This window comes from Marmota marmota, unplaced genomic scaffold (assembly GCF_001458135.2).
Source record: "Marmota marmota marmota unplaced genomic scaffold, marMar, whole genome shotgun sequence".
In the NCBI taxonomy this organism is placed as follows: domain Eukaryota; kingdom Metazoa; phylum Chordata; class Mammalia; order Rodentia; family Sciuridae; genus Marmota; species Marmota marmota.
The window spans coordinates 17,832,829-17,855,373 of NW_025999968.1; the positions used below are offsets into that span (position 1 = coordinate 17,832,829).

At 31.8% G+C, this 22,545-nt stretch overlaps 2 protein-coding genes across 11 annotated transcripts in view; both read left to right on the plus strand.

Moving 5' to 3' along the window:
* The window catches only part of Senp7 (SUMO specific peptidase 7), a 151,198-nt gene extending 141,996 nt beyond the window's left edge, over nucleotides 1-9,202 (plus strand). For 9 of the 10 annotated variants that reach the window (XM_015478572.2, XM_048803394.1, XM_048803395.1 and 6 more), the window contains 7 exons: nucleotides 531-623; nucleotides 1,441-1,565; nucleotides 2,667-2,719; nucleotides 3,436-3,479; nucleotides 3,591-3,659; nucleotides 4,324-4,474; nucleotides 7,368-9,202. In XM_015478572.2, the coding sequence (XP_015334058.1) occupies nucleotides 531-623; nucleotides 1,441-1,565; nucleotides 2,667-2,719; nucleotides 3,436-3,479; nucleotides 3,591-3,659; nucleotides 4,324-4,474; nucleotides 7,368-7,505 (673 nt within the window). In that variant the 3' untranslated portion in view covers nucleotides 7,506-9,202. Of the gene's footprint in view, nucleotides 1-530; nucleotides 624-1,440; nucleotides 1,566-2,666; nucleotides 2,720-3,435; nucleotides 3,480-3,590; nucleotides 3,660-4,323; nucleotides 4,475-5,563; nucleotides 6,440-7,367 lie in introns of those variants that run through there. The other variant, XM_048803403.1, reaches the window with a different exon arrangement.
* Nucleotides 9,203-9,347: 145 nt separating this feature from the next.
* Nucleotides 9,348-22,545, plus strand: part of Impg2 (interphotoreceptor matrix proteoglycan 2) — a 93,391-nt gene continuing 80,193 nt past the window's right edge. The window contains exons 1-2 of the mRNA XM_048803404.1: nucleotides 9,348-12,443; nucleotides 12,879-13,127. Of these exons, the coding sequence (XP_048659361.1) occupies nucleotides 12,359-12,443; nucleotides 12,879-13,127 (334 nt within the window). The 5' untranslated portion in view covers nucleotides 9,348-12,358. The remainder of the gene's footprint in view (nucleotides 12,444-12,878; nucleotides 13,128-22,545) is intronic.

Below are 22,545 nucleotides of genomic sequence, written 5' to 3' on the forward strand. Positions count from 1 at the left end.
ATGAATGTCAGTAGAGGGGGCAGAGAGAGAAGAGGGGAGAAGAGGGGAGGGGAGGGGGTATAGTAGAGGATAGGAAAGGCAGCAGAACACAACAGACACTAGTATGGCAATATGTAAATCAATGGATGTGTAACTGATGTGATTCTGCAATCTGTATATGGGGTAAAAATGGGAGCTCATAACCCACTTGAATCGAAGTGTGAAATATGATATATCAAGAACTATGTAATGTTTTGAACAGTCAACAGTAAAAAATTTAAAAATAAAATAAATAAATAAATAAATAAATAAATAAATAAATTTCTGTCTTTATTTGGCACATTTCACCATCGTTCATAGTGATCAAATTTAAGAACAACCAGGAGTTAATACAAGAGAATTTATTTCTAGTGTGTTAAATTATACATTTGGAAGAAAATGCTTAAATAAAGTTAGCATTTTCAGCATATAAAAATGGCACTTGAAGTCTTAATCTTAAATTTTATTTATTTTTTTTTACAAATCAAATTATCCATGTTTTATATTCCCAGAATGGCACAAAGAAGACATAAGAGAGTAAGAACATGGACTCGTCACATAAATATTTTTAATAAAGATTACATCTTTGTACCTGTGAATGAGTCGTGAGTATTTCTGATTATTAAGAAACAAATTAGAGATTGTTCAGAAAAAAATATTTGTGGTATTTTTGAGACTAATAATCAGTAAAAATGCATGAGTACATAAATCCCAGTTATTATTTTTAACTTTTTGTTCTGAATATAGCCAAAACAATGAATTTCTTACTTTGAATTTTGGTTTGATAATATGTATGTTGTAAATATGGGGGAGAAAAATAAAAGGAAAGTGGCTACAAGACTGTAATGATCGAGACTTTACATTTTTTGATTCAAGGAAAGATCTTCTAAATAAAAATCAAAAGATACAAGGTGAATCTCAAATTATTAAGACAACAAACTTGGGGCTGGGGTTGTGGCTCAGTGGTAGAGCGCTCACCTAGCACAAGCGGGACCCGGGTTTGATCCTCAGCATCACATAAAAATAAAGGCATTGTATTACATTCATCTACACCTAAAAAAAAAAAAAAAAAAAGGAGTTTGTTGTCTTTTTTTTTTTTTTTTAACTGATTCAAAACAAGCAAATCTGAGTCTGTTCATTAAAGCAGATCCTCAAAAGAAAACATTGACTCTATGAAAGCAAACAAAGTTTGAATTATTTAGATTTTTGCCCTAAGTAGTTTTAATTGTGGCTTTGATAACTTTGATTATTTAATTAGTTTTGGAATGTGTGTTCTACATTACATCAGATATTACAATGGATAGCTTCAAAATTAATGTGAAGTTTGTTATACCCACTTTCTCAGAATGTAATTTGAGAATATATTCTTCTATACTGCTTAGAGTTTTTCATGTTATTAAGATTGTAGTTCTTTTTCAACAGGTCTCACTGGTATCTTGCAGTCATTTGTTTTCCATGGTTAGAAGAAGCTGTGTATGAAGATTTTCCACAAACTGTACCCCAGCAATCCCAGACTCATCAATCTCAACTTGACAACAAAACAATAGGTGACAACATTAATGTAGATGGTATTTTTAATGATGACAATAGTAAAATGGTTACAGGGAACAAGAGGAAGTTAAAAGTAGTCTATTTATTATTAAATTACTAGAAGGAAGAGTTTAAAAATTTGAAAATTTTATGCCAGATATCCAGTCCTCTATATAGAGAAAATATAATTCTTTTTTAAAAAACATTTTTTTTGTTGTAGATGGACACAATATCTTTATTTTATTTATTTTTATGTGGTGCTGAGGATCGAACCCAGGGCCTCACACATGGTAGGTGAGCACTCTATTGCTGAGCCACAATCCCAGCCCATAGACGAAATGTAATTCTTAAGTTATATTTGTCGATGCCAAGTTTTACTGTAGCATTTTTAAAGAAAAACTTTTCTAATATGACCAAGAATTCATGACAAATCTTCAGGCATAGCTTGAAATCTCTCATTTATTAATATAATTTAATATGTTTTTTATAGACTAGTATTTCAGAGAGTAATACAGGATTTCTTATAATTCTTCCATGATTTTTCTTATTATAACCTACAATCTTCATTAAGTAAACAAATCTACTTTCTTTGAGAAAAAAGTCAAAATTATGTGATTTATAACTATAGCCTAAATAATAAGCATAACTGATAATAGCCATTCTACCATTAATTCTATTCATATATTGTGGGGAGGGAGAAAACCTGATAAAACAACTGATTATTTTCAATTTTCTCTGATCCTTTTGAGCTTCAAAAGTATATTTATGCAAAACTCTTTGGTCATAGAAGAACTGTTACTCAGCAATTAACTACCCATCACATTAAAACAGGAGACGTTTTGATTAATGAACTGTCTTTGAAGGTTGTCTTTTTATAGGAAATTGGCTCCACTAACTGGTATTTCAGGTTTGGCCCTGCGGTTTATGTATTGCCTAAAACCATCATCAATTATTTTCATTGATTGAATTTTATTTATAACATTAACCATGGAAAAAAAAACAGATCCCAGACATTTTTCCTTTACTTCTTTGCATATAAATTACAGTTTAAGCTTATCTAAATTATCTGTACCAGACATACAATGAAGACTCAAAATTGCCTCATTATCTCTTATTAGAAAATGACTTACATGCTACTTCAACACTCTCCTTGAATGCCGAGGATTCTCAAGTAAGTGTACTGTACATAAGTGAAGGAAGGAAAACTCGTGAATATAATGTTAACTATAAAATAGGACATAACTCAATGGACAGGAATTGGTATTAGTGGCTCATAGTTAAATTGTGCTGCTTTAAGATTCTTTGACAATCTTGGGGAACGAAAACAAGAGAAGTTGTCATTCTTCTTCTATCTGTTTAGCTTGCTTTAGCTGTCCATCATAATTTTCATAATTAGAAAAATAAAGATACTGAGAGTGCCCCCATTAAAGAAATTTATTTAAATTTGACCTCTTGTTTCTCAAATATATAACCAAAACCAGACATCAACAAAAAACACAATTCCCCATTTCTTCTCCCTTAATGCAGATTTATACTCTGCTTCTTTTATTTCAGAGGGAAAAAAAGTATCTCTACTTGACATCATAAATTGGGTTACAGAATGTATGTAAAGGCAAATTTTCCTATTTATAATGAAAAGTTAATAGAATTCAAGTTCCAGATTGTTTTCTAGACCAAATTAAACCTCCAAAAGTATTACTCTTACCAGTATAGGAAAATAAATCACTGCATTTTTGGAAAATGAAATTAGTTACTTCAGATGATGAAAAGAACTCATATATGAAATTTTAATTTCCAAGTTGTTTGACACATTTTGAGGAGTAACTGAATATTAATGTATTCAAACTGGTTTTAATTGCAAAGTCATAAAAATTCATGTTATTTCAGAGTACCGAAATGAGTATGTCAGTACCAAAGAAAATGTGTAAAAGGTAAGTATGTGCTATAATAATAATGATAATAATAATACAGTTTTGTAAATGTATTTAGGTATAGTTCTTATAAAAGTATTTCCATCTTAATTCTTCCTTTGCTTTAAATAGGCCATGTATTCTCATACTAGACTCCTTGAAAGCTGCTTCTATACAAAACACGGTTCAGAATTTACGAGAGTAAGTAATAACAATATTACCATTCAATTTGTTCCCTGAAGAGCCTCAGTAATTTTGAAACTACCTTAAAAATTACTGAAAACACTCTTATGAGGAGTCATATTTTAATATGCATTTAAACAAAGCCTGCAAATCTAATCAATAAAATCTTGTTTTATGTGTTAATATTTCTGAAGACTACATGAAGAGTAAACTCAGAATTTGTATTCATAATAGAACAAATTTTATAATTTTATAAAGAGCATTGCAAATATCATTGGTTCTCAAAGTATTACCTGGGGGTGAGGGTAACTCACAAATTAACATCAGTGTGTGTGTATATGTGTGTGTGTGATATTTTTGTGATTTACTGTAAGGCCTGGAAAATTCAGGAATGTGAATGAAACTAGTCATTTGTTACTTTACTTTATAATATAAATATGTCTTTTTATATTTGAGTTGTGAAGTTGAATTGTTCAATAAAAACTAGCTTTTAGTCTGAAAATCATGTTATTTTCTTTAAAGTGGCACTTGTGAAGGCTCACTAAATATGGTTTGCATTGTTAAAGTTCAGCCTTTGGAAATTAGTTTGATACAACATATCTGGCAGCAGATGCTTTTCTTCATAAAAATATTCATATGGATCAATTCCTACTAAAATCACTTTGCTTACTGATCATTTCAGGTATTTAGAGGTAGAATGGGAAGTTAAACGAAAAACTCATCGTGAATTCAGCAAAACAAGCATGGTTGACCTATGCCCTAAAGTTCCTAAACAGGATAATAGCAGTGATTGTGGAGTGTATTTACTACAATACGTGGAAAGCTTCTTCAAGGTATGTGAAGATATAAAGAAGATTTTTATTCACAGTTATTAGCATATAACCACAAATTTCTGGGTAAGCAAAGAACAGGAAAATGTTACAAGTAGTAAAAAAAAAAAAAAGAAGAAGAAGAAAAAAAAAGAAATAGAACCACAAGTGACCCATATACGAGAGATAGCAGACAAGAACTTTAAAATGATTTAATTACTATGTTAGAAAAAATAAGCCAAATATGAACAAAATTAATGAAAAAATGAAATTTAAAAAATCACATGGACATTCTAGAGCTGAAAATGTGGAATACTATATCTGAAATTAAGAATGTATTTAGTGGTTTTAGTAACAGACTAGATACTGCAGAAGTTAGGATTAGTGTATTTAAAGAAAGGACTATAGAAAGTATCCAGTGAAAGCACGGGGAGAAAAAAGAATGTAAAGAAAACAGTGTAAGAGGCAAGGGTGAAAACAGTTAAAATTTGTAGTTTACATGTATTTGGAGTCTTGGAGAATTGGAGAGAATGAAAGAAAGAACAGTGTTGATATCATATTTAAAGAGAATTTCCCCAAAGTAAAAGACCTGTTTATTCATAGCTGTGGAAATATAATGACAAATATGACTGTTATTTTCTAGTTCACAGAGATTCTATACAACTGTAACAACAGTAAAGATTTTTAGTGGCAAAGAATCATTCTTTGCTTTTTGAACGATCAGCTCATTGGTTCAGCCATTAGTAATATCATTTATGAAGATGGGTAAAGGAGCAAGGCATTTTTGACCAGGAGTCTGCTTAGAGAATGCTTAAAGGTGCTTTCAAAGCATAAGGGTTATAGTATGCAGTTGGAACTTTTTGATGTTTTTAATATTGGAGAGGAAGGATAACATATAGTAAAAGATATTACGTGTTATGGAGAACACTAATGTCTATCGGTTATTTACCCCTATTCAGTCAGCTTTTCCACCGCTGTGACAAAAAGACCTGACATGAACAATTTTTAGACAAGGAAAAGTTTATTTGCGGGCTCACAGTTTCAGAGGTCTCAGTCCTTAGATAGTCAACTCCATTCCTCAGTGCTCAAAGTGAGGCAGAATATCATGAAGAGAATGGCACATATGATGATCAGGACGGAGGGAGAGAGAGAGACAGACAGACAGACAGACACCACTTGCTAGATACAAAATACGTACCCCAAAGGCATGCTGCTAAAGACCCAATCCTCCAGCCACACCCTGCCTGCCTTTAGTTAGCACTCAAGTGAGTCGATCAGAGGATTCCCTGGTTGGGTTAAGGCTCTTCTAACCCAATCATTTCTCCTTTAAGCCTTGCATTGTTTCACACGTGAGCTTTAGGGGAACACCTAATATCTAAACCATAATACCCCCCTTTTTAATTCCACACTGGTAATAATTCTGGTTCTCTTAATACTCTTTCTAAATAGATTTGACTTTGTTTAGAGTACTCCTGTGCCTTATTACTAATACATTTTGATTCTATACTTTATATAGCTTCAGTCCATATAATACTTTATATAGCTATACTTTATATAGCTTCAGTCCATAGAATCTTTGTAACTATACCCTAACAAAAATAAAATTAATTCTAATAAAAGTACTAGACAATAAATCTCTACTAGCATTTGCTTCTAGCATTTGCCAGAAGAAATCAGTCCATCATTTCAGCCTTATATCCTGGAGCTATTAATTCTTTCTTTGAGATGGAAGTCCTAACATCTGGCTTCTAGTAATATCAAATTAGTAAAAATAATCTAAGGGTCGCCTTATTTAGCAATTTTTGAAAAATTCAAGTACAGAAGAATACCTTTGCAGTTGCAGTTTGTAATTTCTCACTTAAGTTTAACATAATGGAAAATGTAGTGGTTCTTAAGCAATTGAATCAGTTATTTCTTAGAATAAAAGAGGGCCTTTTTGTAGATTTCTCTATTTTTTATCTGAGATTATTTTTCACTAAGACTTTATCAATTTTTTTTTTTTTTTTTTTTTTTTTTTTTTGGTGATACTGAAAATTGAACCCAAGTATTCTACCACTGAGCTACATCCCCAGCTCATTTGCTTTTTACTTTGAAACAGGGTCTCACTGAGTTGCTCAAGCTGGCTTTGAACTTGTGATACTCTCATTTTAGTCTTTTGAGTTGCTGGGATTACAGGTGTACACCACCACTCCCAGTTCGATTTGTTTTCATAGTTTAAAAATATTAACATGCTGAGAAATCATTCAAATCATTCCTTTTTTCCCTCCATGGTAATGGGGATTGAACCTAGAGGTACTCTACCACTGAGCTACATCTGCAACTCTTTTTATTTATTTATTTTTAATTTTAAGACAGGGTCTCACTAAGTTGCTCAGGCTGTGATCCTCATGCCTCAACCTCCCAAGTAGCTAGAATTACAGTTATGCATCTTTGTGCTGGGCAACCAGGTTGATTTCTGAGTTATGGTGAATCTATTTAGCAGTTCTGTTTGTTATACTTCACTTGAACACTCATTGTAGCAGAATAGATTGTATTTAATTTCAATGATCAAAAGTTAGGAATTTAATGAAAATGTTTTAAATTTGTGATGAAAGTTATACGACTCTGAATAAACAAAAACCAGTTGTAGGGCTGGGGTTGTGGCTTAGTGGTAGAGCACTTTCCTAGCATATGTGAGGCACTGGGTTCAATCCTCAGGACCACATAAAAATAAATAAAATAAAGGTACATGTTCCTTTACAACTAAAAAAAAAATAAAAAAATTATATTTTCAGGTGAATTGTATAACATGTGAATTATACCTCAATAAAGTATTATTTTAAAAAGTTAGCAATTTTTCATTTCCTATAAAAATGAAATTAAGACACATTTAAAATTATGCTGCTAAAGTGATTGCTTTCTTTCTTTTTCTCATTAGGATCCTATTGTTAACTTTGAACTTCCAATCCATTTGGAGAAATGGTTTCCTCGTCATGTAATAAAGACCAAACGGGAAGATATTCGAGAGCTCATTTTGAAACTTCATTTGCAGCAGCGCAAGGGCAGCAGTAGCTAGTTAATCTGTACAAACATGACACATATGTTCTCTAAGATTACTGGAAAGCCGCTTACCAGCATTTGTGTTAGCCAGCTCACAGAGAAGAAAATAACTTTCAGTAGTTTTATAAGTCATTGAACAAACATTATTATTTAAAATATAGAAGATATATTATTAGACTTGCTGGACTCTCATAGATGGAGTGGGAATGAGGGTGATATACATAAAACTTATTAGATAGAAATTAAAATTTCATAAGTATTTGATATTTTTCTGATAAATATGCTTGGATTATACAATAGCATATGTAATGTGGGAATGTATTTGTAAATAATAAAACTATGTGATCTGTACTTCCACATGACTGGGTGTTGATGGGAGTTAGGTCCTCCCTGGTGCCAGCCCCAGTGCTTGTCAAATTTGTTGACAAGTCATATTGTATTGTATTTCTGTTCTTTGCAGCTCAAGCATGCAGTATGAATACTGTGTATTTTTTTTTTAAAGAATTTAGTATCAAGGCTTCAGAAAATGCCATTTACGGCATCCCTTCTGTATAGTGTAAAAAAAAAATTCATGTTAGGAAGATGATGAAAACTCCTCTTTCAAAGCGCAGCTTATTGTTGTCAACTGCTAAACACAATTGCTCTGCTCTATTTTTTTTTCCCATTACTTTTGATGTCTCATGTGGGGAATTTGAGGATTTAGTTCATTTGTTTGGGGTAAAATTGGGAACAAAAAATTAACTGAGTTTTAAAAAATCATATATGTATCCAAACTTAGTTTATTTGAGGTGTAGCTATATAAATATCCACTTACACATTATCACGGACTGTATATACACAATTTCTGTAAGTATAGAAGATAAAATTGGTGTCTTCATATCTTTAACAAAAATACCCTCAAAGTTCTATTTATTATTTAGAACCAAAAATATAATTTTATAGCTTAGTTTACCCAGTATTCATCTGCAAAGCCAGATTGCTCTCATTGCTTTTATATTTTTAAATTGTAGTTTTTAGAGCCCTGTGATCCGCTATGGATCTTAAACCTATGGCGCTTAATAGTTTATTAAATATTCAGGTAACAGTTCTATTGAATTCATGTGATGATGGTGGTATTATATATGATTAAACACCTTAGAACCTTCTAATGTTATCAGGAATATTTTGAAAGAGACATGATCGTATTGTATTTTCTCAGGTAAGAATACTTTTTTAAAGAATATTATTTTAATCTTGTTTTAAGCATCTCTTGGATTTACATTGTAACTGTAAATAAATCAATTAAACAAAAGCAATTTAAGATAAAGTTAAAAAATCTGAATATTTCAAAATCATGTGAATTGAAGTTGTCAGTTATTTTTCAGTGTCCTTAGCTTTTGTTATCTTGTCACCATTTTTATATTGTTAAAGATGTATGTCTTTTGGAGATTGCATATAAAGATGGTTATAATTGCATATTCCATTCCCAGTTTATGTGTGTGTTGTGGGGGAGAGACTTTTTTAGGTGACTATTAATTGTTTTGTGCATCTAATTTTGGGGATGCAAGTATACAAGACATCTTGTGATTTCTTAACTTTTTGTTTGTATGTTTTAAAAAAATACCACTGTCCTTTATTATGTTTTGGAAATTAAAATTAATTTTCCTAAATTCATGTGCAAATAATGCTTTGAGGATATCGGTATTTTATATTAAACATTTCCAATTAATTAAATTGAGTTGTAATTTTTTCTAAAGAAGCACAAGCCATTGTTATAAATAAATTTCTAAATGCATGATGTCCTGAGCATACCATGTAACTGCTGCTTACATTAATTTTTCTCCCAACTTTAATAAGTATATACTTAATTTGAATGTCAGTTCAGGAAAATTTTTTAGTACAGGTTGAGCATCCCTAATCAGATAGGAAAAATGTTCCAAAAATTTAAAATCCAGATGTTCCAGAATCTAAAGTTTTTCGAGTACCAATGTAATGCTACAAATGGAAAACTCCACACCTGACCTCATGTGATGGTTCACAGTCAAAACACAGGTACACTAAAAATATTGTGTAAAATTACCTCAGCATATATGTGTATGAAATAAAAATAAATTTTATGTTTAGACTTGTGTCTCATCCCCAAGATATATCAAGGGTCTACAAATGTTCCAAAATCCAAAATTCAAAGTACTTCTGCTCCCAGACATTTCAAATAGGGGTATTCAACCTGTAACTACTATTAGCCAACATTTTGCTAAGCACAAAAAATAAACTTTTTAAATTCTTTGAAAAAGAAATGCTCTTATTCCTGAGTAATTTATGGACATACAAATAATTTAAATATTCTCTGGTAAGAACAATGGAGTGTCTTTGGGAACTTGGGATTGGGGAGGAGTTGTTCAGTTTATAGTGTGTGTGTGTGTGTGTGTGGGTGAATGTGAATGAGGGGAGATAAAGAAGTAGTGAAAAGGGTTGTTAGTGGCCAGAGAAATCATTTGTAAATATTGTACTATTAATTTACAAAGATTGGGATTAAACAAAAAGGCCTTTTTTTTAAGTCATATCTAATCACCGGAATAGGATTTTGTAAAAGCTTAATACCTCTTAAAATTAGCTTTTTTTCTTATGTCAAGAAAAAAAAGTTCTACGCATGAAGAGCCCATTCTATTTTGTTCCAGCCTGTATCCTATCCTGATCTTTCCATTGTCTTCTACTTTTAGTTATGAAGAATTATTTATTCATGCTCTAAGTACTTCTCTCTATAACTTATTCTTTTTTAAGAAATTCTTTTTGTAGTTGTAGATGGATGGAATGCCTTTATTTTACTTATTTTTATGTGGAGCTAAGGATCGAACCCAGTGCCTCACATGTGCTAGGCAGGTGCTCTGCCACTGAGCTACAGCCCCAGTCCATTGAGTTTATTCTTGAGGAAGTTTGAGAGGAATTTATAAAATGATGAATCTATTTAGAAACAAATGAACAGGCTGCAGAATTTTTAATACTTTTATTTTTTTAAAAGGTATAGATATTGAGTACAATAGTCCATAATGCCACTTCATTTTCAAAATTATGTTTTGTAGCAGATAATATAACAGATCTTTTTAAGTTCTAAAATTCTCTACTTGGAATATAATTTAGGGAAATTTTTTTTTTCTTTTCTGTCCTGGAGCTTAAACAAAGGAGAACTGCAAAGCTTGAAATCTCTTTAGACTTTATGATCACTTGTAATACAATGAATATACCATGCATTAGTTCCTAAAGAATTTTCATATTTCTTAATTCTTAACCAGCAACCCCATGACACAGGCAAAGATCATCATACCTAATTTTTTGGGTGGAAAAACCAGCTCAAATATCTTAGGTGATTGACAAAATCAAATATTAAGTGGTAAATCCAGGGTTTGAGCCCAGGTTTTCTGAACATAAGCACAGAAATGTTTCCAAATTGTTGTGATTCTCAAGATTTTTTATTAGCTTTTTGGAGTAGGCCATCAAAAATAATAATTTCCCATTAATAATACTTGTTATCTGAATGTTTCTCTTGTTCTGAATTGTCAGCATAAAATATTCCTTAAGACTTTAAAATTGTGCTTAGTTAATGTAATTTTCAGCTTTTTTTTTCCCTCCTCACACAGTTTGGCAAATAAATTTCTTATAAATTTACTGATATTTTATAGGGTAAATTATGCACATGTGTTCAATGGTTATTTATATTTTTTAAACTTTATAAAAGAAAATATAGTTTGAGACTATCTTGAAAAAACATGCTTGAAATACTGAAATATCAACTAGTCTATTTTCCTAATGCGTAAAATAACATTGAAGATGACTTAGCTAGTAAAAGATTTTTAAGAGAAATGTTCTCTAGATCATTACAAAACATGTTTTCCCCAGAGAACTCCCAGAGATACATAAAGTAAAATGTAAATTGTTATTTGATATTAAATCTTAGCTTCCACAGGAATTTCAACAAACTTAATTGACTTCTACTAGACTTATATGATAAAAACAACTGTTCTAATACATTTTTATCTGATTCCTTCCTAGTAGAGGATATCCTTTCTTGGTTAAGAGTTCTTCATGTAGATAAAAACCCTGGGCCTCACATTCAATAGCAAATTAATCAACAAAGATATCTTTACAGCTCTCATTTATGTTAAGTGATTACCGTGTGTTGGGCACTTTTCTAAGCAATGTTGTGAGGATTAAATTAGTTAATTAGTTTAATCCATCACAGCAGCTCTACCAGTAGTTTGCTTTACTGTTACTATTCCATCTTATGCATAAGGAAGAAGACTGTGGTTACAGTGAATGATTTCCAGATTTTATATTAAAAAGGCAAATTTACAAGATAATAGCTTTCTGACAAAAACTAATGATTGTTTTTTATATAGTTATGTATATTATTGAAGCAGGTAGGTATAGATAGTCTGGGCATTTTTATGCTTACACATCCTAAATCCTAGGAGAACTCAGAATGTATGGATCTATCAAATTTGACTGGTGGATTCAGAAAAGTTGGAAAAGTCAGTGACTTGTACATGAATTGTTTGTAAATGAACCACTTGTTAAAAGCAAGGAGAGTGTTAGTAAAGAGCTTAGCTACCTAGATTAGAATAAAGAAATTGTCTCTCCCCATCTGTTCTAATTAGCTTATCTCGTCTGCTTTCATAGCATGCTGGTTATTTCAGAAAAGAAGTGAGAGCTACTTTGAGAAGACACCATTTTATTCACACTAATTTATAATGATTTTGGAGTGGTTGTCCATTCTCAAACACGAACTTTTAAATCTTGGACCTTTCCTGTAACAATTTGTTACTGGAATTTTCAAGGCTTTGTATGCTCAGTTAAGGATTTTGCCCTCTTTTTATTTCTTTGATTTTGGCTCAAATGATTATGTTTCCTCTTTTTGGGAAGATTTCTCTGGGTATTTTGATATTTCTTCTGATAGAAGGAAACCTTCCAGCATTAACAGGTAATTTAAAAGTCTTGTTTGTTTTATCTACATAGCTGTAGTATATTTTCTTAAAAATAGCATTATTTGATGTGATTGAAATTGAATAAATAGTACTCTATTAGTCTTTGATATTTCTTTATTTAAAATATCTGCAGTAACTTGAGTCTTCCTCTTGATTACTAATTCCTGGCTCAGTCCCACTTCCCCTTATTTCTTGTGTTGAAATTGGATATATACTTGATTTCAATAACAATCTTAGAGTAAAGGAGTAGAAATTAAATGGAAAATATTGAAAACTTCACTCCTTTCCTTCTTAGACATGCAAGCCTGTCTATAATATGAGTATCAATTTCAAAATCCAAATGTGGCACAAGTGTCAGTTTTGTTTTTAGTTGCCTTTTGTGCCCTATCTTATGCCTCATCAAACGCCTTGATTGTGCTTTCACTCTATAGTACAAACCTACTTGTTTTTTGAAGAGATCCAAGAAACCAAGAGTGCAGTTTCTTTTCTCCTGCCCAAAGAATCTACAGACCGTTCTCTACCTGCAGAGAAGAAGCAGTTTCTGGACCACAGAGAAGCTGAAAGACCTTGGTTCCTTAGAAGGCGGCGATCTATTTTGTTTCCTAATGGAGTAAAAATCTGCCCAAATGAAAGTGTGACAGAGGCTGTGGCAAACCATGTGAAGTATTTTAGAGTTCGAGGTAAGAAAACATCCTAATCCTTGGGATCCCATAAAGAAATTCAAACATTATTCCATTACATTGATTAGTATCACATCGTAAGTCAAAACTTGTGATAATTTAGACAAAACTGAGCCAAATATTATCTATTTGCTATGAGCAAAGAACTTGCTAAGAATCTAGTAGTAATATGATTTCAGAGGGAAATTTACGTCACTCTGAAATATGAAAAGTTTTAAATCTTTTAAGCACTTCAAGAATACTGGTTTGTATTGCTGGAGGAATTAATTTTGCTTCTCTCCATTACAATAATTTACCTAAATACACTCACAGATTATATTTGCCAAGGTACACTCACTTGCCTCCCTATTGATGAAAATATAATCAATTTATTTTGTAGTTTAGACATTCTACAGATTGATGTCTAGTTAGGACATATAAAAATTTTTATGTCTGAAATGATAGCACTTCTTATGGTCCCTAAAGCATGATAAGTTGGATTTTATTTTTTTAAACAGTATGAGCCTTGAACTTATGCCTTTTTGTCATGTGAATTCACTCTCTTTCTTACATTTACTAACATTGCTTAGTTGACCTTACTATGTCTCTTAGTCCTTTGGAGGATTTCCATGCTCTGCTTTTTGCTGTTCAACAGCCAATAAAAAGCCATAATATGGATGCAATGTTAGTAAGCTAAAGTGGAGATAAATGATGAAATGATAATGAAATCAGGCTTGTTCAGGCATGCATTCATTCATTTTTATAACAAATGTTTAGTAAGCATTTGCTATCTTCCAGGCACTAGGTTAGATGAGCCTCTTCTGAGCTACTATTATCAAATTATTTTTCTCTTCTTTGTCCTTATTTTCCATACCACATTAATAAAATAAAACAGAAATTTAGTATCAGATATTATGTATATTTGATGTTTTTGTTTGTAAATTGGTAAAATGTATAGCAGCTCTTTTTTTAGTATATTTATATTTCTTCATTGTATTTGGGGACCATCAAAAATTAATAAGCAATATGCTTTTCTTTTACTTTGTTGTTCTTTTTTATAGAACCATATCAAACTCAGGGCCTCATGCATGCTAAGCAAGCACTCTATCACTAAGCTTTATCTCCATCCCTTTTCCTTTTCCTTTTCAAATGAGATTCATTGACCTGACATTTTGTAAATAGGACATAACCAGGAATGGGAAATTTCAAAGAGAATAGAAAGAGAATAAAGGAACTGAAAGTGAATTAGAAATACAATGATTTGTGCTATCTGGATTTTTGCTTTGTATTATTTTTAAATAGATCATCATATTTAGATATCTCAGCTGCTGGTTAATAGTGAAGAGAAAAGGACCAGTCACTTAAGGAACTAGTAATACTTTGTGATTGTTTTGCTCTTGTTTTTATAAATTCAAGAGATACTATTGAAAAAGAAGCCAACAAAAAGAAAAATAAGTCATTCTTGGAATAATAGATTTTAAAATGTGGATGGTAGGAATGAAGTCATTGAAAAGAGACTTCATAAAACTAAAATGATTGACCTAGCACATCAAGATTAAAACAATGTTTATATAACTGTTACTGTCGTGATTAAAAAAAAACCCCAATATTTCATTTGTTTTTCATTTGGGGAAAATGAATATTTCAACTAGGTCTTGATTTTGAAGAGATAATTTGGATTATAGCCTTAAAGTCAAATATTTGAAACTTGAAGGGAGGGATATATCTACTGTTCAATTTGTCCTAATAATTTTCCCAGTTTTTCCTTAATAGAGAATTTGGCATCAATTGCTAGTTGGTGCAACAAATTTGAACAACAACAAACTTGCATCTTCCATATTAGAAAGCAATTGCATTTAGATTAATATTCAGTAAAATCAAACGAATAGGATACTTAGAAACGAATGTCATTAATAGTCTCCTTTTTTAAAAATCATTTTTGCAGCTGAAACTTTTAAAGACAGCTTTGATGGATTATAGGCATTTAAAGTAAACTTTGATTAGTTTTGACAAATATATTTACTCTTGAAGTCATCACTACAATTAAAATAAGGAATTTGTCTTTTCCATTAATTCTAAATGATTCTTCTTGATCCTTTCCAATTCCTCCTTCCCTTAACTGCATCTCTTTCAATACTGAGGCTATCTATCTATCTATTATCTATCTATCTATCTATCTATCTATCTATCTATCTATCTATCTATCTTTATGTATTAGTTTGCATTTCTATAGTTGCACATATAAATAAAATAGTATGTGCTCTTTTTGTCTTTTTTACTCAGTATAATTATTTTGAGATTAATCCATGATTCTTTTGTGTAGCAATAGTTTATCTTTTATTTTTGAGTAGTATTCCATTTTGTGAACACACCCCAATTTGGGATATTTGGGTTGTTTTTAGTTATTAGCAATTATGAAGAAAGCTATTATGACCATTTGTATTCAAGTTTTTGTTTGAACATGTTTTCATTTCTATTGAGTAATTGTAGCATGGCTAGGTCACATGACAGGTATTTATTTAACTTTTAAAAAATACTTATTTTTTAGTTGTAGTTGGACACAATACCTTTATTTTATTTATTTATTTTTATGTGGTGCTGAGGATCGAACCCAGGGCCTCACACATGCTAGGCAAACACTCTACTGCTGAGCCACAACCCCAGCCCTATTTATTTAACTTAAAAAAAAAAAAAAACCAAAAAACTGTCAAATTGCTTTCCAGTATGACTGCATTATTCTCACAGTTTTAGATCTCTAGTTTTTCTACATCCTTTCAACACTTGGTGTGTGACAGTCTTTTTTTTTTTTTTAACCTTTATTTTATTTGTTTATTTATATGTGGTACTGAGGATCGAACCTAGGGCCTCATACGTGGGAGGCAAGTGCTCTACCACTGAGCCACAACTCCAGTCCTGTTGTCAGTCTTTTTAAATGTTAGTCATTCTAATGCATGTATTTTTTTGTGGCTTTAATTTGCATTGTCTTAATGACAAATGGTTTTGACCACATTTTTATTTATGGGTAGAGCACATTTTTATATCTTTTTTTTTGTATATGAAGAGTGCATTCAAATATGTTGTCTATTTAAGATACGGGACTGTAGATACTTGGGAGGCTAAGGCAAAAGAATCCTAGTTTTGAGGCCAGCCTCAGAAATTTAGCAAGAATCTGTCTGAAAATAAAAAATAAAAGAGACTGAGGATATATAGCTCAGTGGTAGAGCATCCCTTGTTCAATCCCAGCACTACCACCACCAACAACAAAAAACAATGAAGGCTATTATTGAATTGTAACAATTCTTAATATATTCTGAATACTAGTTCTTTGATATATGTTTTGCACACATTTTTCCTAATTTTTACTTTTTATTTTCTTAATGATATCTTTTGAGGAGCAGAAGTTTAATTTTAATAAAGTCCCATTTATCATTTTTTGTTGGGGGGGAATTATGTTTTTGGTGTTGGATCCAAGTTTGTTTAACCCAAGATCATGAAGTTTCCTCCTATTTTTTCCTATAGAAATTTAAATTTTTAGGTCTGTATATTTAAGTCTATGATCTACTTTGAGTTAATGATGTATATGATACGTATGGATCAATGCTGATTTTTTGTATATACATGTAAGTTGTTCTAGCATTATTTACTAAAAAGATCATTTGTTCTTGCCAGTATACCTATATAATCTTCTGCATAAACTTCTGTATATTTCTATATTCTTCATTTTGTTCCACTGATCTATTTGTCTACTTTTGTATGGATTCCCATTATTTTTTTTTTCTTTTGGGTACCGGGGACTGAACTCAGGGGCATTCAACCACTGAGCCACATCCCCAGTACTAGCTTGTATTTTATTTAGAGACAGGGTCTCACTGAAGTTCTTAGCACCTTGCTGTTGCTGAAGCTGGCTTTGAACTTGTGATCCTCCTGTCTCAGCCTTCCAAGCAGCTGGGACTATAGAGTGCACCACTGTACCCAGCCAATTCCCATTATTTATTACTGTAAACATTAAAATAAGGAAACCATATAGTGTAAATTCTTATATTTTATTATTTATTATATTTATTGGTTATGCTAGATCCTTTGTACTTTATACAAATATAAAATCCTTTGTACTTTTTATAAATATAAAACCAATCTTCTAATTTATACAAAAAAAGGTTGCTGAGATTTTGATTGTGATTGCAAGTTTAAAGATCAATTTGGGAACCTGTCATCTTAAGAACATTGAGTCTTCTGATGTATGAACATGATGTATTTTTCAATTTATATTCAGATCTTCAATTTTTCCCAACAATGCTTTATAATTATTTATATTTTCTTTTTTGTTCATTTATTTGTTAATTCACACATGCAAACTTAATTCATAATGATTCTGCCAGTTACTGTAATAACCACAATAATAAAGTCAATGTAGAATATGCAGAAATAAAGTATGTACAAGGTGTATATGTGGGAAGGACATATGTGAGAATATATATCCATGCCTGGGTTAGTAGAAGCCAGTTGAACTGAGTTTTGAAGAATGGGTTGGTATTTTCCAGAGAAAATATGCAGGGTCTTGGAACTCAAAAGCTAGGTATAGTTCTATATATTTAAAATGTACTGTGCAAGGGGTAGAGTCCCAATGGATATGGCCATATCTGACCCACACATAGTGTTGCCAGATTTAGCAAATAAAAATTCAGGGCACTGAGTTAAATTTGAATTTCAGGTAAATAACAATCTTTTAAGTGTATGTATGCCCCATGTAATATTTGATCTGCAGGTTTGCTGGCTCTATGTCTTTAGGAAAATTGTTCTATTTTTAAAATTCTGTTTTTTCTTTATTGAAACAGGAATAAATACTACTACTACTACTACTACTACTACTACTACTACTACTAATAATAATGTCTTTAAGGATATATTGGCTAAGAGTTCTGGGGTTATTGTAGATCCTAAGTAAATGACATTGTCATTGATTAAATGGTAGGAGTATATAACTAATGTTTTATTCAGTGCATAGATCATGCACATTTTATCAGATTTTGTCTTTAAGGATTTCACATTTTTTTCCTGCTATTGTTAATGATTGCAGGAAAATTTTAATTTCTGATTGGTCCCTGCTAGTATGTAGAAATATAACTGATTTTCATATATTGATCTTTAATCCTGCAACTTTGCTAATCTCCCTTATTAGTTTTAGTACCTTCTTCATGTATTCCTTAGGGTCTTCTCCATGGATGATTATTTTATCTGAAGAGTTTTCATGTTTTCTAATATGTTTGCATTTTATTTCATTTTCTTGCCTTAATGAACCAAAATTGAATGTTCCACATGCTTTGGTCTTTACAATTCCAAAAGGAAAATATAGCAGCCCTAAAAAAATGACTCCTCCTTACTGAATTTCTAGATTTATATGTATTAGATAAGAAACCAGCCTGAGACCTAGGAGTAGTGTTGAAGACAGATTAAATGCTGGCATTTCCTTCTTCAGAATATTGTCATCACATTTTCCCTTTCTCTACCAGTCCAGGGCAGGGATTATCTCTGTCAGAGGAGAAGCATTTTTAGATTGGTTATCTTCTGTAAGACAGAAGGTTATCATGAGCAGTAACTAAAGGCTAATGAAACTTTTTTTTTTTTTTGGCAAGGATGGTGTTCTAAAGAGGCCTTGTGATAGGTCAAATAGTGAAGTATGTGGCATTTGTTGAACCATATCCCCAGAATTTAGGTGTATATTTAGTTATAAAAGAAACTCTTAATGTTTATTCCAAAGTGGTTGTACTATTTTACATTTCTATAAAAAAAAAAATGAGGGCTATGTTTGCTCTAAAGTCCTGCTAAATTTTGGCATTGCCCATGTAAAAAGTTTCAACCATTCTTGCTTGTACGTGGAGACTTTAATTTTCTCTGAAAGACGAATGATGGTGAACACTTTTTTTTTCTTAAATTTTTTTTTAGTTGTAGATAGACACACATATCTCTGTTTATTAATTTATTTTTTATGGGGTGCTGAGGATCAAACCCAGTGCCTCATGCATGCGAGGCAAATGCTCTACCACTGAGCTACAGCCCCAGTCTGTTGAACACTTTTTAACATGCTCATTGGCTATTTTATATTTCTTCCTTTGTGCAATGGCTGTTTTAGTCCTTGTCTGTTTTAAAAATTGCATTGTTTGGGGCTGGGGTTGTAGCTCAGCGGTAGAGCACTCACCTCACACGTGCGAGACCCTGGTACCACATAAAAATAAATAAGTGAAATAAAGATATTGTGTCCAACTACAACTAAAAAAATAAATACAAAAAATGCATTATTTATTTTATAATTAGGGAATTGTAGCAATTTTAGAAATATCCCAAATATCAATTCTGTGTTAGATATATCTATTTTGAATATTATCCTCCATGTATAGCTTGCCTATTAATTTATACTAATAGCATCTTGGGTTTTTTTTTTTTTTTCAATACTGGGGATTGAACTTGGGTACTAAGACACTGAGCCACAACCCCAGCCCTAATAGTATCTTTTGATAAGGGGAGACTTCACAGTTTGATAAATTCTAATTTATCATTTTTAAATAATTGTTGTTTTCTGTATCCTGTGAAACTTCTGCATATCCCCAAGACATGCAGATATTCTTCCACATTTTCTTTTAGAAATTTTATAGTTTTAGCTGTCATATTTCAATATTTTTATATGTAAAGTATGAAGTAAATGTTGAGATTAATTTTCTTCTTTCCCTATGGATATATAATTATTTCGTCTAACAATTTTTTATAATTTCTCTGAATCACTTCATTTCAGAACCAGATGTTATAGGCATTCACTTTTTTTTGTTCTTGTTTTTACTGATCTAGACGTTTACCTTTGCATTATCTTTCGGTATATACTTAACTTTTGTTTGAATTTTTTAAAAAAAATCTAATATAATTTATTTTTATTAATTTTAGACCAGTATGGGTAAGGATACAAAATAATGAAATAATAAATATATAAATAATTTCCAATAGTAATGAATTCTCTCTCTCTCTCTCTCTCTCTTTTTTTAGATTCACTGTGGTATGTTCATATATGTACATGGGAAAGTTATGTCAGAGTCATTCCATTGTCATTCCTATTCCTTCCCTTCCCTTCATTCTCCTTTGTCTAATCCACTGAACTTCTTCCCCTCACCATCCCTGGTTTTGGGTTAGCATCTATATAACAGAGAGAACATTTGACCTTTGGTTTTTTGGTATTGACTTATTTCACTTAGTGTGATAGTCTCCAGATCCATACATTTACTGGTGAATGTCATAAAGTCATTCTTCTTTATGGCTGAGTAATATTCCATGGTGTGTGTGTGTGTGTGTGTGTGTGTGTGTGTGTAGTGTATATGGACACATATACATTTAGTTGTATATGGACACAATACCTTTATTTTATTTATTTACTTATTTTTTGAGGTGCTGAGGATCGAACCCAGTGCCTTACACATGCTAGGCCAGTGCTCTACCACTGAGCCAAAACCCCAGTCCTACCACAATTTTTTTATCCATCTGTTGATGGGCATTTGGGTTGGTTCCATAACTTAGCTATTGTGAAATGTGCTGCTATCATATTAATGTAGCTGCATCACTGTAGCATGCTGATTTTAAATCCCTTGAATACACACTGAGGAGTGGTTATAACTGGGTTAAATGGTGATTCCATTCTTCGTGTTTTTGAAGAATCTCTATTCTGCTTTCCATAGTGGTTGCACCACTTTTCATTCCCACCAGCAATGTATGAGTGTACCTTATTGTTACTTATATCCTTGATAATAGCCATTCTGGTTGGAGTGAAGTGAAATCTCAATGTAATTTTACTTTGCATTTCTCTAATTGCTAGAGATGTTGAACATTTTTTCATGTATTTGTTGACTGTTTTAGTCATCTTTTTCACTGCTATGACTAAAAGATCTGGCCAGAACAATTTTAGGGAAGAAAAGTTCTTTTGAGGGCTCACGGTTTCAGAGGTCAGAGTCCATAGAAGGCTGGCTTCATTCCGTGGAGCTCGAGGTGAGGCAGAACATCATGGCAGAAGAATGTGGCAGAGGGAAACAGCTCACATGATTGTCAGGAAGCAAAGAGAGAGATTTCTACTTGCCAGATACAAATATATAACCTGATACCATGCCCCCAATTCCCACCTCCTCCAACCACACTCTACCACTTCAGTTACCACTAAGTTAATCCATATCAGGGGATTAATTCACTGATAAGATTAATCAGGATTAATTTGCTGATTGGGTTAAGACTCTCACAACCCAATCATTTGTCCTCTGAACCTTCTTGCATAGTATAACATGTGAGCTTTGGGGGGACACCATATCTAAACCATAACACTGTTCATGTTTTCTCTTTTGAGAAGCATATTATTTGTTCCTTCGCCCATTTATTGATTGGGTTTTTTTGTTTTATTGGTGTTAAGCTTTTTAAGTTATTTGCATATCCTGGAAATTAACATCTTATTCAAGGTGTAGGTGGCAAAGATTTTCTCCTGTTCTGTAGGCTCTCACATCACACTCTTGATTGTTTCCTTTGCTGTGAAGAAAATTTTTAATTTGATACCATTTAATTTATTGATTTTTTTTCTTTTTTTATTGGTTGTTCAAAACATTACAAAGCTCATGACATATCATCTTTCATACATTTGATTCAAGTGGGTTATGAACTCCCATTTTTACCCCAAATACAAGTTGCAGAATCACATCATTTATTGATTTTTAAAATTTTACTTCTTGCACTTTAGGATTCTTGTTGAGTGGTTCTTAAACTGATATATTGGAGTGTTGGGCCTACATTTTCTTCTAGTAGGTGTAGAGTTTCTAGTCTAATAATTATGACTGTGAGCCACTTTGAGTTGAGTTTTGTGCAGGGTGTAAGGGAGTTAAACTTCATTCTACTACATAAGGATTTCCAGTTTTCCCAGCACCATTTTTGAAGAGACTGTCTTTTCTCCAATGTATGTTTTTGGCACCTTTGTCTAGTCTAATTTGAGATATCTGTGTTTATATGGGTTTGTCTCTGTCTTTTATTCTATTTCATTGGTCTTGCTGCGGGTTTTGGTGCTAACCCTGCTGTTTTTGTTACTGTAGCTCTGTAGTATAATTTAAGATCTAGTGTTGTGATGCTTCCTGCTCTGCTTTTTTCACTAAGGATTGATTTGGCTATTCTGGGCCACTTAGCTTTCCAAATGAATTTCATGACTGGTTGTTCTATTTCTACAAAGGATGTTATTGGAATTTTAATATGAATTGCATTAATTCTGCATAGCTATTTTGGTAATATGGCAATTTTGAGAATTTTAGTTTTGCCTATTCAAGGGCATGGGAGATTTTTCCATCTTTAAGGTCTTCTTCAATTCGTTCCTTTTAATTTTTTTTAGCTTTAAAAAAAATTGTTCTAAGTAGTTATACACAACAACAGAATATAT